This window comes from Sander lucioperca, chromosome 18, assembly GCF_008315115.2.
Source record: "Sander lucioperca isolate FBNREF2018 chromosome 18, SLUC_FBN_1.2, whole genome shotgun sequence".
Taxonomy (NCBI): Eukaryota; Metazoa; Chordata; class Actinopteri; order Perciformes; family Percidae; genus Sander; species Sander lucioperca.
In genome coordinates, this window is record NC_050190.1 from 3,795,508 (window position 1) to 3,822,175 (window position 26,668).

The following is a 26,668-nucleotide window of genomic DNA, read 5'->3' on the forward strand; positions in this document are numbered from 1 at the left end:
AAATGGATATATGTGCTACAAATAAACACAAGGATCTCCTGCGTGACGATCATTAGCGAAGCCTGGCTGAACACACTCACTCATGCCAGATAGCAACTAAGAGCTAACAGGTTAGGTGAATTTAAACAATGTCTGAGTTGAAAACAAATCTTGTTGTCATGTAAGGGCCCTGTTCATGTTGCACAGACATTTTAATTGCATTTTGTGTCTGTTAAGAGGCACAAATGATGTCTTTATATTATGCCCCCATAACTGCAGTTTTAGCAATGTGAGCTCTGGGCATTAGCTGCAGCAGCTCCGTGATGCTAGCACCGATTTGGCTCATTTATTTTTTGCAATTGACAGTACTCACGTACGTATAGCGATCAAGATTAACGTAAAAATTGCCCGGAGTTCTCCTTTAACTTAGTATTTTTAAATGTAAATGAATGTGTAAATATCCTTCTATTTGTGTGGGTACTTTTGAGACTGTTTTTCCACGCTGTTGTTGCCACAAACAATTCGTGTCTCAAGTGACGATCCCAGCGCTCTCCAGTAGATGGCGGTAATGCAACACTAATGAATACCAACCGCTGTTAAACTACATGAAGACTACGAAGAAGCCTTGTCAAATGTTTCAGAGACGGTTGGTAGAATCTACTTGACGTTCCTCTGGGTAAGTTGATATTATTAGGACTTTGTCGTCAAATAAATTACATTTATGTTTTCAGCATCATTGTTGCAGTACATTTGCAATTTGCTATATGTTGTTATAGCAGTAGTGACAGTTTGCTACTTTTTGGAGCATGCTAACGTTCACGTTCTTGTACAGCTTGAACAGCGATGCTAACTTAGCTCGTTAAAGTCAGCCCTGTAACATGGGCTTTGCCTGGTCTTTGTATGGAATTGGCAGTCTGAAATTTTATTAAGCTCTGCTTAAACTGTTAGTGGGCCCAGTTGTAAATCTAGTGAATATATTTGGTATCATGAAACTAGATGATCTAAGGAATCAGTCGATGATGTTGCAAGTTAAACTATAAAGAATTTAAATTTAACATTTGCTCGACATATTGTAACCATGTTTATTAGTACAGTAATTGCCACGCACCAGGTTAAATACATGTTGCTCCTTTATTCAAGACTAAATGTATTTTGAAGTTGTACACTGTGATAAAAAATTATAGCCTAGTTTAATCTAACACTGAATCTGCAGTGTTTTACAGACTGATAAGGTGTACTTGGACCCACCAGACTCTCCTCACAGTATGAGAAACCATCAGGAGGAAGTTATTGCTGTCATACTTCTTAACTGCTCAGTAACCAAAGTATCAACAGCTAGTGTGATGACTGTACTGTGTACATAGACATTGATCAGGCTGTGTGAAAGGGACTCTTGTTTCACAAAGTAACTTATAGATATTCACTTTATGTTTTTATCCGTCCGATATATCTATGCTGTGAAATGTTTTTCAAGCTGCAGATTAGACTTAATACCCTTTCAAAATACTTTCGTTTTATTCATATTCTCATCTGTCAAAACAATAAAGTTTAACTGTTAAACAAATGGTTTGTGTTGCTTACTGACACTATTACCTGTCGTTAAGGATTACAGTTTCATAGTCAGGATGTTAAATGGACTCAGTGTTTACCTTAGTGACCATTCTATATGCATTAAATTAGACATATCACCTGTATAAACAGTGCAATTACAGTCTTTGTGAAAAAACATGTTATATAACACTTAAGGAGCCTTACTACTGAACTTAAAAATGACCAAACCCTGATTAGAAATAAAGCACTTTATTCATAGTCAATGAAATGGAAATATAATGTAAACTGTGTATAATGCACAGAGTAGCAGATGTTAACTGTCCAGATCATGTCCTCCACCAGTCTAAAGGGTTTCTTTTCTAATGAAGATGTGTCAGCTGGTAATGTAGGCTCTCAGGTCACAGAAGTCATCCTGTGGATACTGAATCTTTCCTGATGCTGCTGTGTTGTCTTCAGACCTTTGCTTGGCAGAAGTATGACACCTGTCCCACAATACCTTCATACTGTGAGGAGAGTCTTGTGGGTCCAGGTAAACCTCGTCAAACAGGTGTTCAGGACAGCATCGGACCAGTCAGATCTGTAAAACATGGCAGATTCAGTGATTAAACTATACTACTTTTTTTGTCAGGGTGTACAACTGCAGATACATTTTGTCTTACAGGAGAAGCATGTATTTAACCCGGTGCATGGCAATTACTGTACTAATAATAAACATGGTTACAATATGTCGAGCAAATGTTAAATTTGTATTCTTTATAGTTTAACTTGCAACATCATCTGAAATATGTAGTTATGGCATCAGCTATAGTGTAAAACATGATAAATCAATTTTTATTCTGATTTCTTGAGGTGAGAGAGACTCCTTGGCTTAACTTTGGAACCTTATTTTATATATCCCTGTTATGGACAAGCATGACATGGTTGGTATCAATGGATTCCTTAGATCGCCTAGTTTCTATGATACCAAATATATTCACTAGCTCGCCAACGGGTTTGAGCAGCGCTTAATAACATTTGAGACTGCCAATTCCAAAAAAAAAAACTGCACGTATACCAGGCACAAAGTTACCATACAAAGGTATACGTGCAGTTTAGTGTCACAAATTCCCCATACAATGTCCTACGTGCAGTTTAGTGTCCCAAATTCCCCATACAATGTCCTTAATTAATTATGAACCTGCTAAACCACCTGTGCTACCCTAACCCTACTTCTACCCCTAACCTTAACCCTAACCTTAACATGTCTCAAATAAGACCCTCATCCTTTGGGACACTCAATTTTTGGAAAATAATTTGTGACACTAATCTGCACGTAAGCCCCAGGCAAAGCCCATGTTACAGGGCTGACTTTAACGAGCTAAGTTAGCATCGCTGTTCATGCTGTACAAGAACGTGATCGTTAGCACGCTCCAAAAAGTAGCAACCTGTCACTGCCGCCATAACAACAGCAAAGCAAATTGTAAATGCACTGCAACAATGATGCTGAAAACATAAATGTAATTTATTTGACGACAAAGTCCTAATAATATCAACTTACCCAGAGGAACGTCAAGTAGATTCTACCAACCGTCTCTGAAACATTTGACAAGGCTTCTTCGTAGTCTTCATGTAGTTTAACAGCGGTTGGCATCCATAAGTGTTGCATTACCGCCATCTACTGGAGAGCGCTGGGATTGTCAGTTGAGACACAAATTGTTTGTGGCAACAACACCGCGAAAAAAAAGTCTCAAAAGTACCCACTCAAATAGAAGGATATTTACACATATATTTACGTTGAAAAATATTAAGTTAATTTACAAATGATGAAATATAAGTTACAAATTAGACACACAGACACAGATTCGCATTTGCGGATACAAATCGCTCTGCATTCATTTGTGAATTGTGTTTGCAGATACAAATTGCTCTGCATTCATTTATGCATTGTGTTTCACAAGTTGCAAATACTTATGAGACTGTTTTAGCACCATATATTTACAGTGTTCTAACCTATACCAAGTTTACATTTGACTTTTTTAATAGAAAAGCAACAGGCCGGTACCCGTTGTGACAGCGTTGTGGCTCAGAACAATTCCAACAGGAACGAGGAACAACACCTGCAGAGTGAAGAACAGATCCGTCAGCAACTAACTGAACTTCTAGGTGTGGCCCCTGATGCCGACAGCATACAAAGATATGTGTCCCTGCACTTCCCAAAGCCACCAGTAGATGTGGACCAGAACCTCCCTCAGCACCTGTTAAATGTGCAGGAAACTGTGCACAAAGAGCATGTGAAGCTGGGTCCCCTGTTGAAACCAATGGGGTTGATGGAATGTCTGATTGAAAGCTACCATCGTCAGACATTTGAACACCTCGATGATCTACTCAACAAAATCAACTCCTCCAAGAATTGCTTTACGCTGATGATGTGGCTCCGAGATACATTTCTGAGGTATCTATCTCTGCATGTTTACCTACTGTATCTTTCTTCACCTCAACTGCAGAGGGTACTAGGCCTTTATTTTAAGCAGGCTTACAATTGAGCCTTTATATCTAATTCACCCTGTTCAGGATGTTCTCATGAACTATTTGTACATATAGCTCAAACAGTAAAGCACTGTTATTCTTATATGTTCCACGTATTTATCGCTGTATGCACCACAGTAACTGCTGCTGTATAAGAACACTGTGGATATTTGTGGGTAACTCTTATTATTTCTGAATAATAAAATATTGTGAAAATTAGCATTTATGCTATAACCTGGCTCATTTACATTCTGTACAGAAATGTTAGATTGTTCATTAATGTGCACTGTCCCGAATAAATAAATAAATAAATAAATAAATAAATAAAATATTTGATACAGATGTGACACATGCAGCTGCCCAGTTCTGATTTTGGTATTTGTGGTACTTTCCCAGACAGGAGCCATGTGATCAGTCTGACCAGCATGAAATGGATCCCATGAAAATAGTTGACATGTTGCTGTTCATAGAGTGTGCAGCAAAAGCAAAGGACAAACTGCTGGAACATGTAAAGGTAAGAATACTACCTACTTCTTATAGTGTTTTGGCTGCTTATGCTTTTATTTGGTAGCACAATTCAAACAGCTCAACTTATTTGTTTTAGCCTTCTGGCATCCCATTCTTCGACCAGCATTTGTCGCAAGTCAGCAAACGTGGTTGTGTTGGTCACTCTGGCACGAACAGCACGCCCAAGCTGATCCCACAAGTGTTCAATAGGGTTGAGGTCAGGACTGCTGGTTGAAGAATGGGATGCCATCCCACAGCAGTGTGTGACCAGGCTGGTGACCAGCATGAGGAGGAGGTGCCAGGCTGTTGTGGCTGTATGTGGTTCTTCCACACACTACTGAGGCTCCTGTTTGTGAAATGAATAAATTGTTAAATTGCCAATATGCCAATAAACAATGTCTTGTTTCTTCAAACTTCAATCATCCAATCCACCAAACACTAAATGAGTCAATGGCAGAATAAGCCCTTTGGCATTGGCAAATTTTTCATGGGCGCAACCCACATACTCAGCGCTGCTGCTCATCCCACAAATGCATGTTCCTTACAAATGGGGCACCATTTGAAAGGGAACTAAACATGCTTTCCAACAGTATAAAATTTATTGCAAAAGCATTGGTACCACAGAGAAATAATCTACCAAACACAAAATTCCTTAACGTTTTGTGCTAAGTTTAGTTTCATAGTTGTCCTGGACAGCTCGCTGTAGGGATGCGTATATAGTGATGCCCAAATATGTAATTTTGCTTTGGGTTGGTATTGTAACACTAATGGTTGATGCCACATGCCTGTTGTTCAATAAAAGATTAGATTTATTCCAGTTAATTTTATAGTCGGAGATTGAGCCAAATTCGTTGAAAATCTTAAGAATTTTTGGAATAGAGTCCTCAAGATCAGCAATGTACAACAAAATATTGTCTGCAAATAATGATATTTAGCTGCTACTGGATTTAATCTGGATATTACAGATTTTATTTTGCCTTATGAGATTGAGAGATTGCAAATAGCATGGGGGAGAGTGGGCATCCCTGTCGCGAGCCCCGCTTAATGGGAAACGGCTTAGAGTGCAATCCATTGGTTGAGACTATGGCCGTGGGATTCACATATAAAGTATGCACCATGTCAATGAATTTGGCCCCCAAACCAAGCCTCTCCATTATTTGCTACAAGTAGTTCCACTCTAAGCAGTCAAAAGCCTTTTCCGCATCCACTGATAAAACTGCTGCCATTGTTGGAAGGTTTTTGGCTTCTTCTATTACATGAAATAGTCTGCGTACAATGTCTGCAGCATGATGCTTGGGTAGAAAACCTGATTGGTCGGGATGGACTAGCTTCTCGATAAAGCACTCTAAGCGGAGAGCCAGGACTTTGGAATAAAGCTTAATATCAGTCCCGATGAGGCTGATGGGCCTGAAATTTGAGCAAATCTTTGCCCGTTTTGGGCATAACGGAATTCAGCGCTGTGTTGGTTTGTTGGTGGAAAGTACCCTTCTCTATAGCTGAAGTTAAAGCTTGTAAAATGGTAGGTCCTAATATGTCAAAATACTGTAGAATAAGTTCTGATGGAATTCCATCCAACCCTGGTGTTTTCCCTTTTTTAACTGTTTTTAATGCTGATTTAAGTTCCTCTAAGGTTATCGGTTGACCTCTTGCCTCTTCTAGGTCAAGAAGAGGCAGGTTTAGTTCTTTTAGGAACTTCTGGCACTGTGTTGGATCTGGGTTGCAGGAGGACTCGTACAACTTTGAGTAAAAGGATTGAAAAGTGGCGCTGATATCCTTAGAATTTGTTGAGATACCTCGGTCTGTGCGGATGCTGTTGATAGTAGCTCTGGATTTGCTTTGTTTTAATTTCAGAGCAAGCAATTTGCTTGGTTTACAGCCGTTAAAATAGTAATTTTGCCTCACTCTGTGCATTATGAACTCAGCTCTCTTTCTTAGCAGATCATTCAGCTTTGTTCGACTTGTGACTAGAAGAGTTTGTGTAGATTTAGAAAAACAAGTCTTAAGAGATTTACAGCGTTCTTCCAATTCCACTATCCTTGCCTCTCTTTTCCTCTTCAAATTGATCGCGAAAGAGGATGTAAAATCTCTAATAAATCCTTTAGTTGCTTGCCATGTATATGCAGGGTCAGAAACTGAGTCGGTATTAATTGATATAAATTCAGCCAGTTTGGTTCTAAATTCTGTATCAGAAGCTGTGTTCTGCAGAAGGGAATTATTAAATTGCCATCTCCTAGATCTTTCTCCTAACATATCACAACGGAATGTGGTTATCAGCGCATTGTGGTCAGACAGAATTGCTGGTTCCATTGCTATCGTGTGGAACATTGTCTTAAGCTCACTGGAGCACAACATATAATCAATGCGGGAGTGGGTGAGGTGGCGTGTGGAACTAGTAGAATTGTGCATCCTCCATATATCTGTAAGATGGTGGGATTCCACAACTACTTTAAACATGTCCGATATGCGTTTTTGGGCTTTCGTGTGATTGACCCCTGATCTATCCTGATTTAAATCAAGTACTGCATTCATGTCTCCCCCTATGATTAGTGAATATTCGTTGAGAGAGAGCAATATTTTTTATCATCATTTAACATAAACAACATATGCCAAGAGTTTGTGGGGCCCAGTGATACCAGGAAAAATACATTTGGTACTTTCGTTTAGTGCCTATGTCGTCTTGTCAGACATGTATAAAGTACTAGAGACCCAGACTTGAGTAAAAGTACAAGTGCTCTAATAAAAAAGTGACTTGAGTAGAATTTGAAGTTTTCTTTAGGCACCACACTTAAAGGAGAATTCCGGCCAATTTTTACGTAAATCTTGATCGCTATAGCTATGCGAGTACTTTCGATAGAAAAAACCCCGACCCAAATCAGTGCAGCCAACACGCAGAAGGTGCAGCTACATGTACAAGCATCCCCTGAGCTAAAACGGCAGTTGTCGGGGCAAGTTTTAGAGTGCCTTTGTGCCACAAAATGCAATTAATATGTCTGTGCCACATGAACAGAGCCCTTACGTGTCAACAAGATGTGTTTTCAACTCAGACATTGTTTAAATTCACCTACACTGGTCCCTGTCTCGATCCTGCCGGTAGCTAGCTTGCCCTGCTAGCTTATAGCCGTTAGTTGTTAGGTGCTCGCTGCCGTCCGGTGAGTGTATTCAGCCAGGCTTCTGGGATAATCATCCCGATAACAATCCACAGAGCGGCGGTGGTGTTGCTATGTCCTAGTTGCCTGCACTGATTCGGGTCAGGGTTTTGCCTTTCGAAAGTACTTACGTAGCTATAGCGATCATAGATTAACGTAAAAATTGGCTGGAATTCTCCTTTAAGTAGAAGTACTAAAGTATTCAACATTTTTTGTAATTAAGTATTGCAAGTAGTTTATTGTGTTATGTAGTTATTAAAGAAAGCAGTCAAAAGTTTGAATATCATGTTGTTTATATTATTTCAAATGTTTAGCCTAAAGGACACTTACAATTCCTTTGGCTGTAGCAGCAGTACAAGGACAGGAATGTACAACACCGCAGCGTGTCATGAATGATAATGTTGGTTTGGATTGATTCGTAACATTTTTATAATTGTAACGAGTAACGATGCAGCAGATAAAAAATGTATCGGAGTAAAAGTATTAAACTCATCGAAAATATGTACTGAAGTAAAAGTGGAAGTAGGAGAAAAGAATAATACTCCAGTAGAGTACAGATACAGCTTTTTTTTATTTCTACTTCTACAACAGTGACTATAACCTAATACATTTATTTGTTACAAAAGCATTATATTTCTTTTATATGGGGACACCTTTTCAAAATAAGTAAATATGTTTTAAGGTATTTTTGTGGCTTGATTATAAACAACTTAAAAAATAAATAAATGGTTTTAAAGAAGAATATTTTGGTCAATTTAGTCATCTTTTTCATTTAATCAAGAGAAACACTGAAAAGAAGGATAACAGTACAGTCTCCATGCCACACTAATGATAGTATCAAGGCTTTCCTCTGTGTACACATATCCTCTACAAGTATAATTGTGGCTGTACTATTTGTGTCCCCTTCAAAAATTGCTCTTCAGAAATGTTGTTTATTGTCTGTTAGATAAGATTTACGCCCATGGTTGTTGACCAGACCAGCTAGCAGTTAGCCATTTAACCACTCCACGTTAAATGTGAATATTTTTAACATATGAATGCTTTAAAAACGATATCCCGACTTTATAATGTGTGCTGTAGTGAAAGACAATCCACATCCTCTATGGTGATAGCAGACTTTCTTCTTTAAAAGAGACACTATGCTGCCAGCTATGGGCCAATGACAACACCGGTACTTGACAAACAGCCAATCAAATTGCCGTTTCATAACCAACGGCTTTCATTATCAACGGTCTCTCAGCCACCTTACATTGTAGAATAATGATAAATATCATCAGCGACTGTCGATTTTTGTTTATGTCATGCATTCATCCAGAATTATATTAATCTTTAAATTACTATGTACCACTAAAACCACACTTTTTTCTGCTGCTAATGTGTATTTCTACTACTTCTAATGGATTTATATGTGTCTTTTTGGTCCACAGAAGGAGGTCAGAGGGATCCTCGAGGGAATCCTGCAGCATGAGAGAAGCACAGAAGCTTACGATGAACTTAATCTGGACACTATTCAGGTACTTATTAAACCATATACACATATTATAAGGAGTGTAAGTTGTTACTGTGAGACGATAGGGAATGATTTGTGTGTTTGTGATGGTCCTCCACGTGACAGTCTCACTAGGTTGTGTATATGGAGCTGCATCTGCACCCGGGGAAACCAGGCCGAATCGCAGACAGAGACATAAATAGCCCACAGCAGTTATCAGGAGTTCTGCTCTCTTTTACTAAACTCGTTTAACTGTGATCGTATAGTGGAAGTGATTGTTTTTAATAAAAGTATAGCAATACATGTTTTACAATGCACTGTATATTTCACAGTAAAATGTAAAATAAAATAAATAAAATAAAATCCCCAGCTTCCAATCCATACAACAGTTTATGAAACAGCACAGGGTCTTTGACACCGAAATATAGCTCCTACAGTAACACTATACATTTTTCACATAACAAAAGTCAACATAAAATTCAATAACAGTTACCTGCACACGGGGAAACCAGGCCGAATCAAGACATCGCAGACAGAGACATAACCCTACACAACGCACAGTAAGTCAGACGGAGAAATAGCATTAGAAGCAATGCAAAATAAGCTACATTTAGCATTCAGCTCTGAGCCCAGAATTAACGACTCACTCGACGCCAAACAAACGGCATTCGCCTCTAAACTACATCACAACAAAAATACAGTAAGATAAAACATTGTGTGGTGGGCTTTAAAGCATTTTGGCTAATATTATCTCTGCAGCGTTTAACATCCGACTTACCACAGCAGTTATCAGTTCTGCTGTGGATTACCCATAATACGCTACTTTTAGCGCTGCGGCACAATGTGAAAGTGACGCCAGCAGACGGCGCTGTCCCCATTTGTGCAGGAATTTAACAGAACCTATATACAACCCGTTACATTTGCATATATTTGTTTATTATTACTCTATTTTCCTATAAATTGATTTGTTTGGTAGTTTTTATGTATTTTTATTTTATTTGATAAAAAAAGTCTCTTTTTGAAATTATAATTTCTTTGCTTTTTATAATTTTTTTGTTTGTTTATTGGTTGTATAATAATGTTTCTTGTTGTTGTTGTTTCTCTTTAAGTGCATTGATGCCATGCACAGAGCAGCACGAACAATCAGCCAAAAACTCTCTGACTACGTGCAGGAGGTTTGTTTCCTAGAGCTGGGGATGTTTCTGGAGAGGTGAGAATAAGCTACAGATTTCTACAGCAGACTTAACATAACTATCACCAATTAAAGGCAGTATGTTGCATTGCTAACACTGCATATTTTCTGTGGTTTGTAGCTACACCACTGTGCACTGTGAGATTCTTGAAAAGAAAGCAAAAATGGACAAACCAGAAACAAAACACTTCTTTAAGACTTTGAACAACTGTAATAAACTCAAGTAAGTATTTGCCAAATATTAATTCAATTCAAACTTGTTTCTTAAAACATTGCAATGCAATATAGAAATGCAGTTAAAACACATGAATCAGGAATGTAGGTATATTAAAGACTTGACGTAAGAAAATAAATATGATGATGATAAGTGATGATGTTGTTTATGATATTTCTTCCCAGGCAGTATGTCCAGACCAAAGCTAAAGGCACCCTTCTCAAGGAAACCAAAGACCATAGCATCTTTGAGGAAACCGTGGCAATGCTTGAAGACATGGAGGATTCGACTTTGAAACTTCTGATGACAATCGTAGCTAACACTGCAAAGGTAGCTGTTCAACTTAGTCACAAATGTAGGCCTGTTGTTTTCTTATTTCAAAAGGGGCATATATTTCTATAGAGAAATGTCTAACTAATTTTAATGTTTTGTTAAATCATAGAGCCACCTTAAGAGATACTTCAATTCAGACAGCAAGGAATTCTTCCTCCTAATCGAGGAAGTAAAGAGTCTTTTCTCTGAGCTGTCATGCTGTCAGGATATAGGCCTACAAAAGGTATGTACAAATCTGAGATGGGGGGGGGTATCAACTATATTACAATCAGACAATATATGATCTCTGAATAAATTGTAAAGACTTTGCATTATTTTCAGCATTCTTTCCATATATTTTTTTTTTTAGATCAACCACCCCCCACCCTCTGCGGTCTCGAGGAAAGCAAAACAAACAAATAAACAAAAAAACTAAAATCACACCTCACTCTCCTCTAATTCATCTGATGCTGAGGTCATTAGGCCTGATAATTGTGCTGCTGCACTTTTCCATAGGTCTATAGTCGATGATTTGGCTTTGTTAATCCTTGCTGTAGAGAGCTCAAGCATAGATAGATAGATGATAAATAGATAGATACTTTATTTATCCCCAAGGGGAAATTCAAGGTCCCAGTAATCAAGAAAATCAGCAAACCATTTAATGACTGGGTGCGTTTCCCCATGGCACTCCATAACATTTTAGTGCTGATCTTAAGCGCAGATACAAGAAGAAGGATGTCCTGGGGACCTCAAAACTAGCTCTCAGGTCTTCAAAACTCAACACACCTTTCTCATTGAATAGCTGGTTTACAGTATAAATGCCTCTGTCACTCCACTGCTTACAAGCAAAGGGTTTGTTACCAGACATTAAGTGTGTATTGTGCCAAATTAGGGTGTTCAAATGCCACTTATTGGTGTAGTGCAGTTGCTCCTCCACCTGTTTAAAGTTGGTCAATGTGCTGGTAATAATAGGGCCATAGGCTAGCATACACTTTTTTGGATGCACACCTGCAAAGTCAAGGTCTTGCAGTCTTACTTCCAGTGAGATTTTGCTCTATTTCTCTCCATGGAACTGTAGATGAGGGGTCCATCCACACTCTGAGGGCCTGTAGCTGAAAGGCTCTGTGATACACTTTAAGGTTGGGGAGGGCCAGGCCTCCCGTGTTTGTGGTATGTTGAAGGGTAGAGTATTTTAGCCTAGGTTGTTTATTATTCCAAATATACTGCCGAATTAAGGTATCAAGTTTCTTCCTGAAATGTATCGGTGGGGGTAAGGGGATCATTGTACTTAAGAAATTCACACAAGGAACTATGTTCATTTTAACAACAGCAATCCTGGAGCGTAGCGATGCAGGCAACGCAGACCAATTAGTCAGATCCCTTTGAACACTACTTAATATAGTTTCATAGTTGTCCTGGACATTTCGCTGTAGGGATGCGTGTATGGTGATGCCCAAATATGTTATATATATATATATATATATTTTGCTTTGGGTTGGTATTGTAACACACTGAAAAAAAAAAAAACTTGGATCAACTTGAAAAAATTGAAGTAATCAATCACACGAAATAGTTGACATTGATTCAAAGTAAATAATTTAATTTAGTTTAACCTGAAAAGTTTAACTCCAAGCAACCACTTTTTAAAGGTTGGGTCAAACTAATTATTTATACATCCGAGTAAATTAATTATTTTAGGTTGTCTCAAATAAAAAACTAACAGTTGTCATTATTTCAAACGTATAGTAAATCAAATTTGAAAAAAACTGATTTTAATACATTTTGATCAATGACTAATCAGAACACTTTAGAACACATTTATATTTATTGTTTAATAAATTGATAACACTGAACATCTGTTTCAAATGTTTGAAGAGAAACAGTCTGCTCCAGCTTAACACCCAAAACGAGACTATTGATGTCATCAGAAGACAAATCATGGAGCTGTGAATAGTAGCACAACTCCTAAGACATCATGCAGTACCCATGGTGAATTTACCGGGACATACATTTTATAACTCAGGTGTGAGCCTTACGGTAAAGATCCATTTGTCCGACACGACTAAAGCGCGGTGTCGCGACGTCATACATCCATGGTTGATGCGCCACGCCCCTGACCGGCAGCTGATTGGACGAACGCGTGTCGTGGGTTTGGCTTCTCGAGAATTTCAACAGATCTAATAAAAATGCTCTGATCAAATGAATAAATTCAGTTTAATGTCCCGCTGCCAATTTATATTGTATCCATATAAAGAAAATGGATTCAACCATAAACATAAACTAGAACGTTTACTTTAAATGAAAAAACTAATAATTTTCAGCTATTTCAACGAGAAAATACACATTAAACGAACAACAGCAATGTTAGACTTTTTTCAGTGCACTAATGGCTGATGCCACATGCCTATGCCCACATTCTATTATTGTCGTTCAATAAAAGAAGATTAGATTTATTCCAGTTAATTTTATAGCCGGAGATTGAGCCAAATTCGTTGAAGATCTTAAGAATCTTTGGAATAGAGTCCTGCTATTGGATTTAATCTGGACATTACAGATTTTATTCTGCCTTATGGCTTGGGCTAACGGTTCAAGAGAGATTGCAAACAGCATGGGGGAGAGCGGGCATTCCTGTCGTGAGCCCCGCTCGATGGGAAATGGCTGAGAGTGCAAGCCATTGGTTTAGACTATGGTCGTGGGATTCACATATAAAGTACGCACCATCAATGTATTTGGCCCCCAAACCAAGCCTCTCCATTACATGCCACAAGTAGTTCCACTCTAGGCAGTCAAAAGCCTTTTCCGCGTCCACTGATAGCACTGCTGCCGTTGTTGGAAGGTTTTTGGCTTCTTCTATTACATGAAATAGTCTGCGTACATTGTCTGCAGCATGATGCTTGGGTAGAAAACCTGATTGGTCGGGGTGGACTAGCTTCTCGATAAAGTGCTCTAGGCAGAGAGCCAAGACTTTGGAATAAAGCTTAATATCAGCCCCGATGAGGTAGCCTGGTCCTACCAGACTCTCGTACATTTCATTTGTACAGAGAGTCTGGCCTCTCTCCATTGACAAGTGTTAACTTCCTTGAAGGTGGGTACTCTGTTGAAACTATTGGATCTGCCCAGAGCCACTCTGGATGTGCCATAACCAATCGCTAACGTTTGGTCGTGACGTATGTCTTGCGCATGTGCAACAAGAGGGGAGACCGACAACAACTATCGGCTTCTATTTAGCATTAGCATCGATAGCGTTAGCATTAGCCAACTCCTTCACCACTAACGGAGCGAGCTGGAAAATCAAACTTTTTCCGAACCCCGTGGGGAGGAGGGCCACAAAATCATGGCCACCAACACAACTCAGCAAAGATTGTTCTTGCTCGGGCTTTAACTTCTGGATATTCGGCAGCATTACTGCCAGAACGGCGGATGCTGTTTATAGTAGCTCTGGATTCGCTTTGTTTTAATTTCAGAGCAAGCAATTTGCTTGGTTTACAGCCATTAAAATAGTAATTTTGCCTCACTCTGTGAGTCAACTGCTCTAAACATGTCTGATATATGTTTCTGGGCTTTTGTGTGATTGACCCATGATATATCCTGATTTAAATCTAGTACTGAATTCATGTCTCTCCCTATAATTAGTGAATATTCATTGAGAGAGAGCAATTCATTGGTTAGGCGCGGGAAAAAAACTCATCATATGTAGAGGGTGCTTATACCGAAGCATTGGCTATTTTCCTACTCCTTATTGTGGTACATATATAAGATATCCTGCCTGATAAGTCTTTACAGCTTTTTAATTGAAACAGGTCTAGTGAATTCTTATGTTAAACATGAACAATGTTATAAACACCTTAGAACTAGGTCTTAACCAGCTATTAGGTTCTGAATTAGGTGTGAAAATCAATTCCTGGAATAAGCTATGTGAAAAACACACCAATCTAGTTGGAGCAACATGCAGACTATGAGCTGAACAGTCCGCATCCCTCATGTTCTTTCAGTCTGGCTAATTGTTAACAAACATAGACTGTAAACTGACCAGCCAATATTTATCAGTCTGGTTAAGTGTCCCTTTATAGCTTGGCTCCGAAACTTACATACCGTGTCCTTAGGATTTATCATGTTCTTTTCAGCCTGGTTAAATTTCCACAAAACATAGACTGTAGACTGAGTAGCCAGCATTCATCATTTCTTACAGTCTGGTTAAATGTTCCTTCAAAGGTTGGTTCCAAAACCTACGTCCTCCACTCAAATTCGGTTCAGTAGCCTAGATGCTGTTAGTACACAGGTGCTGAGTCCTCCAGTCTCGGCCCCCGCACCGAACGCGAAGTCCCACCGCCGCCCTCCGGTTCCTCTGTCGGCAACAGTCTTGCGGCGCGGGGCGGCCTGTACATGTGTCGCGTCGTCCTCCACATCCAATTCCAGACAGAAAACGCCTGGCTCTGCGGCTGCAGTGAAGGCTAACTCTCTCCCTCCGTGGATCGCTCCCAGGGCGGCCAGGAGGACAAATGAGTCCGAGTTGCGTTCAGTGTGCAGCTCGTGTTGTGTCCCTTCAAGCGCCCGAAGCCGCTGGATCGTGAATGTGACGCAGTCAGATTGCTCCAGCTCACATACCATACTTTCCTGCATCTCAGGTTCTGCCCCGATGTGTTGCTGCGAGGCATTAATTTCCGCTAACACTCCCTTCACTGCATTGTAGATCACTGATTCAAGCATACTTAGTTGCTTTTCCAAGACCTGAGCGATTAAGTCCTCCATGTTATGGATTGCGTTAACATCAGTTGCTACGTTAGCTACCGCTCCATTAGCCGCCACCATGCTAGCAGATTTCTCTGAACGAGTAGATAGTTTAGGCCAAGGTTATTATAGTTTTGCATTTTTTATTAGTTTTTATTTAGATTTCGTTTTGACTTTTTGTTTTCAAATTCAGTTTAGTTTTAATTAGTTTTTAAAGCGGGTTTGCTAGTTTAGTTTTTATTTTTTGAAAATGCTTAGTTTAAGTTTAGTTTTTATTAGTTTCAGTGTTAGTTTTAGTCTTTTTTGTAATATGGGTTATATGTCGGGGGCAGCAAGATTAAAAAAGGTCAGAAAAAAGAATTGTGTATAGCGGCCGAAATGGGTTTCCTCAGGAGAGTGGCTGGCGTCTCCCTTAGAGATAGGGTGAGAAGCTCAGTCATCTGTGAGGAACTCTGAGTAGAGCCGCTGCTCCTTCGCGTCGAAAGGAGCCAGTTGAGGTGGTTCGGACATCTGGTAAGGATGCCCCCTGGGTGCCTCCCTAGGGAGGTGTTCCAGGCACGTCCAGCTGGGAGGAGGCCTCGGTTAAGACTATTATTTAGTATTTACTAACCAGCAGCTATTGGGTCGCTGGTGACAGCCCTCCTGTAGTGTTCTCTGTCCTGCTGTTGTCTCCGTCATGCTGCTTGGCCCTGTACCCATACATCCATGCCCTGTACTAGGGTTAGCTTCTGTTTAGGGGGCTTTGCGTTCTCCTTTACCTTGTTAAGGAAAGCTAGGTTAGCGTCCTTGTGCACGCTTCTCAAATGTACTTTGAAACTCGTGGGATTTTTCCCTTTAATAAATTGTCTACATATTTTACCACGAAATATAAACAACTAATCAGCTGTCCGACTCGTGGAGGAAACGTACTGGATCATTTTTATTCTGTTCACAAAGCAGCATATCGTTCACTTCCCCGTGCCCCCCTAGGGAACTCTGATCACTGTTTAATTCAGATGGTCCCCACCTAAAACTAGCCAAACCAGTTCAGCACACATCTAAAAGATGGAGGCAATTGGGATGTTACAAGACTGTCTAAACACCACTGATTGGGAATCCATGCGTGCCGCTTGTGACTCCATGGACTCATACACAGATACTGTGTGTTCATATATTTCCTTTTGTGAGCAAACCTGTATTCCCACCAAAACAGTGGTGAAATATAATAACAACAAACCCTGGTTCACAAAATCCTTAAGGCTACTTAGGAAGATCAAAGAGCAGGCCTACAGGGAGGGGAATGGAGATGAATACAGGCTTGCCAGACAAAAGCTAAATAAAGCCATTAGGAAAGCAAAAGCTGCCTACAAAGTGAGGATGGAGGAACAATTTGGCACTAATGACTCCTCTTCAGCCTGGAGGTCATTGAAGAACTTGACAGGTTATAAAAATAAAATACAACAAGCCACCCCATCTGCTAAACTGGCCAATGATTTTAATGTATTTTATACCAGATTTGAAAGATCTCCTTGCCCTTCCCCCTCCCCTTCCCCTTCCAGGTGGGATCTGGGTGTCATTCCCACACTGCCTCATAATCATGGAGTCCCATTCAGGGAGGGGGAGAACACCACCTCTCAAAACCAAACCCCCTTTGATATTGAGGAGAAGGACGTGCACCAGCTAGAATGTAAGGAAAGCAGGTGGCCCCGATGGGATATCGCCTGCCACCCTGAAGCACTGCGCCAGTCAGCTCGCTCCAGTTTTTACAGACATTTTTAATCAGTCGATTGTCTTATGCAAGGTTCCGGCTTGTTTTAAGTCGTCAACCATTATTCCAGTACCGAAGAAGAACAGCGCTGTGGGTCTGAATGACTACAGACCGGTGGCCCTTACATCAGTGGTCATGAAATGTCTTGAGCGGTTGGTTTTGTTTCATCTTAAACCCATCACAGCTCCCCATCTTGATCCACTGCAGTTTGCTTACAGGGCAAACCGCTCAGTGGATGATGCAGTTAACTTAGACCTGCATTATGCTCTGGACCACCTAAACTCTCCTGGCTCCTATGTAAGGATGCTGTTTGTGGATTTCAGTGCCGCCTTTAACACCATCCTACCTGAGCGGCTACGGTGGAAGCTGTCACTGATGGGGGTGGAACCCTCTATCTGCCTCTGGATAATGGATTTTTTTAGCAATAGACAACAGCAGGTGCGGCTTGGCCAGCACATGTCTGATCCCCAGTATACCAACATTGGAGCACCTCAGGGGTGTGTGCTGTCACCATTTCTTTACTCACTGTACACCAATGATTGCACTTCCAACAGCAGTTCCATCAAGTTGATTAAATTTGCAGACGATACCACCTTGGTCGGCCTTATTAAGGACAATGACGAGTCTGCTTATAGGCAGGAAGTGTCTCATTTGGTTGGATGGTGTGACAATAACAATCTGGAGCTTAACCAACAAAAGACAGTGGAAATTTTGATAGACTTCTGCAGATCCCCCTCCTCTCTCTCACCCCTAACCATCAAGAGCTCTGTTGTGAAGGAGGTGGAGTCATTTAAATTCTTAGGCACTATCATCACAAACAACCTGAAATGGGAGGAAAACAGTTCCTCTATTATTAAGAGGGCTCACAGTGGAATGTTTTTCCTAAGGCAGTTAACCAAACTGAACGTTTCCAGCTCTGTTCGGTCTAGGTTTTACAGAACCACTGTGGAAAGCCTTCTGTCAACATCCATTTCTGTATGGTTTGCATCAGCATCGGCCCAGGCGAAGAACAGACTGCAGCGCATTGTGCGCACAGCAGAGAGGCTGACTGGACAGAGGCAGCTGTCAATCAGTGAACTGTATGAGGCCAGAGCCTCATGAGCCGATGAGGACAAGCACCTCACGCCACCTCAATAGCTTTTTTCCAAGAGCCATTTCCCTTTTGAATAGCTGATCAATGTGCCCCCCCCCCCCCTCCAACGTTACTATTTTATCTTTGGACTATTTTTTATTGATTGTTTTTAAGCATGTCCATGCAGCTATGCGTATATATTGTTTGTCAAGCTCTGTGTTACTGATTGCCATGTCAAATTCCTGTGTGTCTGCTGATGCATTTGGCGAATAAAGTGATTCTGATTCTGATTTCGGTACAGCCATGATGCCAGGCGAGGGGCACGGACAGACGGACTATGTTGTGTTCAATTTAACATGTCGGAATTTCTGGGTTCCTAGTCGGAAACTATACATGTCTACGACATAGACTGAATAAAACCAACAGGTCTATGGTCGGAAATGTCATGGTCGGAAAGATATATGTTATTTGCTCTATGAAAGACATTGACAAAGACGAAAACTAAGGACATTTACTCGATAATTTTATTTTATTTTAGTTAGTTTTGCAAACAGACATTACAGTTTTAGTTAGTTATCGTTTTTTTGTAATGCCTCGTTTTTATTTTTATTTCAGTTAACGACAATGTTTTTTCCCACCTAGTTTTCGTTATTTTGTTCGTTTTCGTTAACGATTATAACCTTGGTTTAGGCGACAACGAGACCTGCTTTTTCGTGCCTGCAGGCGTTCACCGTGATAACAGACAAAACGATTTGGCGTCGAAGAAAAAGTAATAGACCTGGTTATTTAATGAAATGCGGAGGTGAGTGCAGTGCAGGAGCTCTAGTCTCTTGCGACCATAGCGGTGGCTGGTCACGTGATCCCCTTCTTTCCTTATCTTTGTTTCTAAATGCTTTCATGTTGCTCTGTTATTGCTAATATTTGACAAAAACTAAACAGTCTCTCTCTCTTTGTGTCTCTCAGAGAGTGATAGACGAGGCCTACAAGCTCATCGCTCACGTTTACCTGAAATATCTTATCAAAAGCAAACAGAGCAAATTGAGAAAGTGCTGGAGTCCAAATGTTGGACAAACAGTCGCTAAGGATGCAAAGATTCTTCACGACACCTTCTCTGTCCTGGTGAGATCAACAGACTGCTTGTTAATGACATTCATTCATCAGCTGCTGGATCAGATCTTCACTGGTTTCAACATAAATTCCTAACCTGTGTGTGTTGTGTTGCATCAGGCTCCTGGTGTCCGACAGTGGAACCTCATGCTGCTGAAAGTCAAAGACCTGTTGGAGTGTGAAAGCAGTGACACGACAAAGCTGATGGTTGGAAGCATGCAGATAGACTGTTGCACATGGAGGTAAGTCATTCTGACATTTCTTACAAAAGTTTGTGTCCAATCTTCCAATGGTATTGCTTTGGCTGTCTGTATTTGTTTGGAAGAACAACCCTATAATCAATAACACCCACAGACATCTGTTTGTTTAAATCACTGAAACACAAATTGTATAAATGTAAGGGAGCATTTTAAAACTCAAGAGTTTGTGTTTACTACATAGGCTGTACATAGGTCTGAAAAGTGAAGCCAATACTAAAGTACCTTAAACCTGCATTACTTTTAAAATTTTAAAATAAATGGGACCATAATTTACAAAATAAACATCACGCTGTATTGAGAATAATTGAAACTAGCGATTAAGACCATGAACTCATTATGAAAATGTTTACAAAGGTACTAAGGAATTTTCCCACTGTGGGATTAATAAAGTCTATCTCTTATCTTAAATCAGGTGAGAAGTAGGCTAATTTCCCCATAGACTTCTATAGAAACTGACTTCTTTTTGCAACCGCATGTGTCGCCCCATGGAGGGCCATTAGAAAGAATGCAGATTTAAGGCACTTCCTTAAGTTAGTGCATCTCACTGACTCTTCCTGGTGTTTTGTCTGCAGTGAGGACCTGGAGCTCCTGCCCAAACTGCTGCAATGGAAAGGTCTCTCTCAACAGGAGGTTAAGGAGGTGCTGAAGGTCCTGGAGGACCTCCCTAGATAAGTTATGAAGTTATGAACTAATGGATCTACACTCACCTGAAGGATTATTAGGAACACCTGTAACATTTCACGTTGATGAAATTATCTAATCGACCAATCACATGGAAGCTGCTTCAATGCATTTAGGGGTGTTGTCCAGGTCTAGACAATCTTCTGAATTCCAAACTGAATGTCAGAATGGGAAAGAAAGGTGATCTAAGCAACTTTGAGCAAGACATGGTTGTTGGTGCCAGACGGGCTGGTCTGAGTTACTGGGGGTGAAAATGCCTTGTTGATGCTAGCGGTCAGAGGAGAATGGGCCGAGTGATTCAAGCTGATAGAAGATCAACTTTGACTCAAATAACCACCCGTTACAACCAAGGTATGCAGTAAAGCATTTGTGAAGCCACAACACACACAACCTTGAGGCGGATGGGCTACACCAGCAGAAGACCCCACCGGGTACCACTCATCTCCACTAAAAATAGGAAAATGAGGTTACAATTTGCACGAGCGCAACAAAATTGGACAGTTGAAGACTGGAAAATTGTTGTTGCCTGGTCTGATGAGTCTCAATTTCTGTTGAGACATTCAGATGGTAGAGTCAGAATTTGGCGTAAACAGAATGAGAACATGGATCCGTCATGCCTTGTTACCACTGTGCAGGTTGGTGGTGGTGGTGGTGGTGTAATGGTGTGGGAGATCCCTTTCACCTTCAGAACTGCCTTAATTCTTTGTGTCATTGATTCAACAAGGTGCTGGAAGCATTCTTTAGAAATGTTGGCCCATATTGATAGGATAGGGTCAAACACTGTATTAGTATGCTGTTCCTAATAATCCTTTATGTGAGTGTATGAGACTGAACGATGACCACCACGGTCACCACAGTCTTACCTTGAATGATGCAATCCTTCAACCCAGGGACGTGCACAGACATTTGGAGGGGCCCCACACACACACACACACACACACACACACACACACTCACTCACTCCATTCAACCTTCAAAGATGGAGATGTCTACAAAGGAAACATTATAATTCTGAATAAGTTCTACAGTTTTTGCTGGACGATAAATTGTCCCAGAAATGATTGCGATAAATGATAATATTGTCGTTCTGAAACCATTTTCATCTAATATAATGATAATCGCATAATAATGCAGGTACACCTTTTCAAAGATCAATAAACTTTTATTTCCTAAGAATATTTAACACTGGGACTGGAAGACATTTTAAATATCCACAATAGATGAACAAAACAACCAAAAACAATAAATAAAATGGATGAAAACAAACAAGCATGCAAATGGAAAATTATTATTAAAAATTATCGAGCTCATTTTTATTTATCATGCGATTGATTGATTTATTGCATATTGCGACAGGCCTATCTACAGTATAATGTACCTTTAAAGTTACAAATATTATTGGCCACAGCATCTATCTTTTTCCTTAACACGCTTTTACTGACATGGAACTTTTGATAAACATAAAATAATAACTAATTCACTACGGCACAGACACAATTTACTGTGCATTTATTATTTTATTTGTTTTTGTTTTAATGAGATATTAGCCTATTCCAACTTAAAGAAAACGCTTTTGATAAAATAGGCCAACTTCACATTAATTGAATAATGTAGGATGGTTGCTTGACATTATCAAATTCTTCTCTCACAGCTGGCCTGCTGGCAGTTTTAATCCAGTTCTGCAAAGTTGCAGATCTTTTAGCTGCTTCATTGTGCTTTTTTCTCTCTCTCTCGTCTTTGTTGTGAAGGCATACTTAAGCACACAAAACTAACAATAGGTTATACATTTTTTTTTCATTCATTACATTTACCAATTGGGACATTAATTTATCATCTAATCACAAAATAAGGCGACTTGCACTTTCACTAACGTCGCATCTGATTGTTGGTTACTTACGTAAACAACATATAACCTAGCATGATTCAAGAGCCCAAACCATCACATCCCTGAGCCTCTCTCTTCTCTACAGAACGCAAACTCATGTAACGGACGTAACGTAACGTAGCTATGTTAGCCTGCTGCTGCAAGGCTGTCATTAGCTTTCGTTGATAACGTAGCATTTTACCTTAATATAAGGCAATGCTGCACGACGTGATGCAAACGTTAAAAGCTGAAGCTGCGCTTTATACAAAGCTTAAGTGGATTTTTTGGTTACTATTCACAGGGCGTTTGTCATAATCTCCATAACTTTAAAAACTCACGTGAAGGCTGAAGGGCTTGGCTTTCCCTCTTTCATTTGCGGTGCTCCGTGTGTGAGAAGATGAACAAAGTCATGTGACTGGGGGCAGAGGGCATCGCTGAGGGCAAGATTGGAAGATATAGCGATTTAATTTGATTTAACTTTAGTAATAATTGGCGTATTATTGTATTAATGCAGCCACAACAGCAAAAAAATAAAAATAAATAAATAAAAAAAGAAAAGTTTAGTTAGGCAGCTAAGCCAATCAGGGCAAACGGGCAGTTGCCCTGATTGGCATTATTATGTCAACAAAGTCATGTGACTGACCTTAGGAGGCTTGGCCACCGTCCATAAGAGCATCCAGTTGGCCACGCCTCTTCCTCTTGCCTGAAACGCCTCAGCCCGTTCTGAGTGACAAGAGATGGTGACGGTCATCGTTCGGTCTCATAGACCCATAGTTATAGTTATAACTTACAATCTATTTTTGACCTCACTTGGATGACAAGTACCATCAGGGTCACGAGGAACAGAGGACTTCACCCCGTCACAACCGCTCCCCGCCCCCGAGAGAAGAACAGCGGAACGGTGCAGGGGATGCCACATTCACTCTGTGGAACCTGGAAAAGTACAGGGAGCAGTCCATGTTGCTGCTGCACAGATTTCTGAAAGAGGAACTCCTCTAAGAGCAGCCCAGGAAGCAGCCATGCCTCTGGTCGAGTGGGCCACCAGATTAGCTGGGACTGGGAGATTCTACCCAGAATAGGCTGCAGAGACAGTGTTCACAATCCAGTGGGATGAAGTGATAAAGGGAGCCCCAACGTTTTGCCATCAAAACAAACAGAGCTGGGTGTAAGAGCTTCTCAGAGCCTGAGTGCGTGCAAGATAAGCTCTTAGTGCCCTCACTGGACATAAAGTAAGCAGGCTCACATCCCCCTGCGGAAGAGCTGGATCAAGCTGAAAGGAGCTGATCTCAATCACCTGGTTAATAGTCTGAGGGTTAACCACCTTAGGCAAAAAAGAGGGATTCGGCCAGAGAGACACGCCAGTGTTTTCAGCCTTCCATCTCAAACATTCCTCACTAATGGATAAAAAATGGAGGAAAAGCCAGCCACTCTCGAGACAGTGCATCCAGACCCAGGGGACCTCCCTGACAGAGCAGAGAGAACCACATCCTGCAGTGGGTAGTCTCCGCTGATGCAAACAGATCGGTCCGTGCCATGCCGAATCGAGTCCAGAGGAGGGCTACAACTTCTGGATGGAGTCTCCACTCTCCTGGGGGAGGACCAGTCCTGGACAGGAGGTCCGCTGTCCCTGGTGATTCACGTGATACACAGTGGAGGAACTGTCTGTTCTCACCAGGACATGCCTGTCCCGAATAAAAGGGAGGAGAGGAAAGGTAAACCGCCCTCAACTCCAGAACATTGATGTGTGCTCCCCCCCCAAGGGGGTTCCCACATACCTTGCACCAACCTGCCTTCCCAGACTGCTCCCCAACCAGTCAGGGAGGCATCTGTCGTCACCATAGCCTGTCGTGAAGGAATGTTCCCGAGGGGGACTCCTTGGAGCAAAAGCACCCGGTCCTGCCACGGACGCAGAGCTCAAATGCATGTACGCGACACACGAAGCTTCACTCTCTCTGCAGCGGCCGAGCCCTGAGAAGGCCCAAGGGAACAACAGCCACTGCAGCCGAAATCATGCCCAGCAGCCTCTGAAACTGAACCAACCACACCTGTCTGCCCAGCTGGAATCGGTCCAGGATGGACAGCACCCTCTGAGCAGTGAGAGATGCCGACATTGTGACAGAATTTAGACAAAGACCCACAAAGACTGCCTGCTGCCTCGGTTCGAGGTTGCTTTTCTTGACATTCACTGTGAAACCCAGGGACTGGACGTGTGAGACAAGTGGCACAGTCGGGACATCAAGACCCAGAATTAAAAAAACGGCACGAGTGTGACGTCATCACTATCTTATTTGCAGTTTTTGCAAACAAAAACCAAACAAATATCAGAGCCCATCAGCTACGGATAGCCGTAAAAAAAGAGTAACAAATAACACGGCCGCTCCCCAAAACTGGCCTACTACTTAAAAGTAATGCAGAAAAGAAATGCAACACACTTCTCAACAGCAAAAAAGGGGGGAGGAAATCAGGTACCCAGACACTGCGAACTGTCTCGGATGAGGCGAAGAGAAAAGCAAAGAGAAAGAGGCGTGGCCATCTGGATTCTCTTATGGACGGCAGCCAAGCCTCCTAAGGTCAGTCACATGACTTTGTTGACATAATGTCTCGAGGATAGGTTGAAGGATTGCATCATTCAAGGTAAGACCGTGGTGACAGTCTGAGTGAGGTCGAAATAGATCAACCCACACCCAGACCCAGATCTGTTTTTTGGTTCTGTTGTCTTACTGGCTAGTAAAGGCCGAGCTGCTCTTCATTCTGAAAGTTACATTGCTGATTCTTGAAATGTTTGAGTTTGCCACAATGTATATCTATCGTATCTATATGTAATCTCTCTTTCTTCATCTGTTCTTGAATGTACTGTAGCGAGCGATGGAGAGCAGGCTGTACCCAGCATGCCATTCAGCTGTGTCACAGTTAACAGGGGTACCTTTTTAACACGCTACACAGTGTGTACATAACACACTACTAATACGTAGGTCCCGTCGATCTCCGGAGCTTGTTCTCGACACTGCACTTTCTTGGGTTCTAAGTAATTCACCCGCAAAGTGTGAAGCTGATCGGATAAACGCTTGTGGGTAAAATCAAAAGAAAAAAAAAAAAGAGTCCTTTCATTTTAGTTAGATAAAGGTGAATTACGGTTTAAGAAAAAATGACATATTTGAACTGCATGAACTACATGAACTGCACTGATAAAGATGCTCTGTCTAAACACTTCTGAATTTTACTTTACTTATATATATATATATATATATATATATATATATATATATATATGATTTCTGCATGCTAAGCTTCTTACCAATGCCTCGGGAATGGCAGTAGCTCAGTCCGTAGGGAGTTGGTTTAGTAGCCGGAGGGTCGCTGGTTCAAGTTTCCGTATCCCCTCCATTATTGTGTTTAGCATGTATAGGTCCTGAGCATGTTTGTAATTCAGGTGTTTAATGTGCGTGCAACTGTACTAGTGAAAATTGTGAATCACCCCGAGGGATAAATAAAGGCATTCAACAGGTTTTAATTCCCTCTTTATTCCTAGTGCAATGTCGTGTTTTCTGCTTTAATGTAAACAGTTAATGGTTTTAAATTTTATGAATGTTATAAACGGTATTCTTCTGTGGTGGGGTTTTATTTTTTGGAAGCTTATAGACCGTGTTAAGGGGACACAGCAAAGCAATCAATAAAATGATTCAACCAAAAGTCAGATTTTGGCTGCATGTTCATTATACCATCACTAGATGGAGACTAACATCAATTTAACAAATTGGGACTTGATGGGAAATTGTTGCTCCACAACACTAACACCACTGACTCCTACACAAAACAGATCCCAGAACAGTGGTTCTCAATCAGTCTGAAAGGGTCACAAGATTAAATGTATAAGAGTTATAAGCTTTTTAATCTGTCCAATCTACATCCAATTTCTTACAAACTCCAGACTGTTTTAGGCCGTTCAGGTTCTTTTTCAAGTTAGCTGTCATTTTCTTGACTAACAAGTCATTTTAATTAATTATTTAAAGTAAAAATAAAAAAATAAAAAATTTTTTATTACCTAACCAGCTAGACTTTATGCTTTTGTAACAAAACATGGTTAGATAATAGCCAGGGGCGGGGTTAGAAGGGAGACACCCTGTGCCCCCCTCCCCCCAAAATATGATTGCCAATATGATTGCCACCCCCCCTGAAGTAAAAGCATACACCCTCGCATCAAAAGATGCTTTTGCAATGTTTATATTAATATCTCCAATTCAATACAGTGTAGAGACTTATTTTTTGTTTTGTTTAGAAGCAGAGAAGTCGGCCGTTTCAACAAGGTCCTCTGAC

General features: G+C 40.8%; 1 protein-coding gene and 1 long non-coding RNA gene across 3 annotated transcripts in view; one reads left to right on the top strand and one right to left on the bottom strand.

Moving 5' to 3' along the window:
* si:dkey-196h17.9 (tumor necrosis factor alpha-induced protein 2) overlaps nucleotides 1-20,644 on the top strand; it is a 39,230-nt gene extending 18,586 nt beyond the window's left edge. Inside the window, exons 4-11 of one of the 2 annotated variants that reach the window (XM_031280450.2) lie at nucleotides 9,116-9,202; nucleotides 10,287-10,387; nucleotides 10,491-10,592; nucleotides 10,769-10,913; nucleotides 11,026-11,139; nucleotides 19,406-19,561; nucleotides 19,670-19,791; nucleotides 20,382-20,644. In XM_031280450.2, coding sequence (XP_031136310.1) covers nucleotides 9,116-9,202; nucleotides 10,287-10,387; nucleotides 10,491-10,592; nucleotides 10,769-10,913; nucleotides 11,026-11,139; nucleotides 19,406-19,561; nucleotides 19,670-19,791; nucleotides 20,382-20,481 — 927 coding nt within the window. In that variant the 3' untranslated portion in view covers nucleotides 20,482-20,644. The remainder of the gene's footprint in view (nucleotides 1-9,115; nucleotides 9,203-10,286; nucleotides 10,388-10,490; nucleotides 10,593-10,768; nucleotides 10,914-11,025; nucleotides 11,140-19,405; nucleotides 19,562-19,669; nucleotides 19,792-20,381) is intronic. The other variant, XM_035994368.1, reaches the window with a different exon arrangement.
* LOC118493689 lies at nucleotides 119-25,031 on the bottom strand. The gene is made up of 3 exons (XR_004895642.1): nucleotides 24,939-25,031; nucleotides 14,242-14,245; nucleotides 119-132 (listed from the first exon to the last, which is right to left on the bottom strand). It is a non-coding gene; the product is annotated as an uncharacterized LOC118493689 (long non-coding RNA).
* Nucleotides 25,032-26,668: the final 1,637 nt, after the last annotated feature.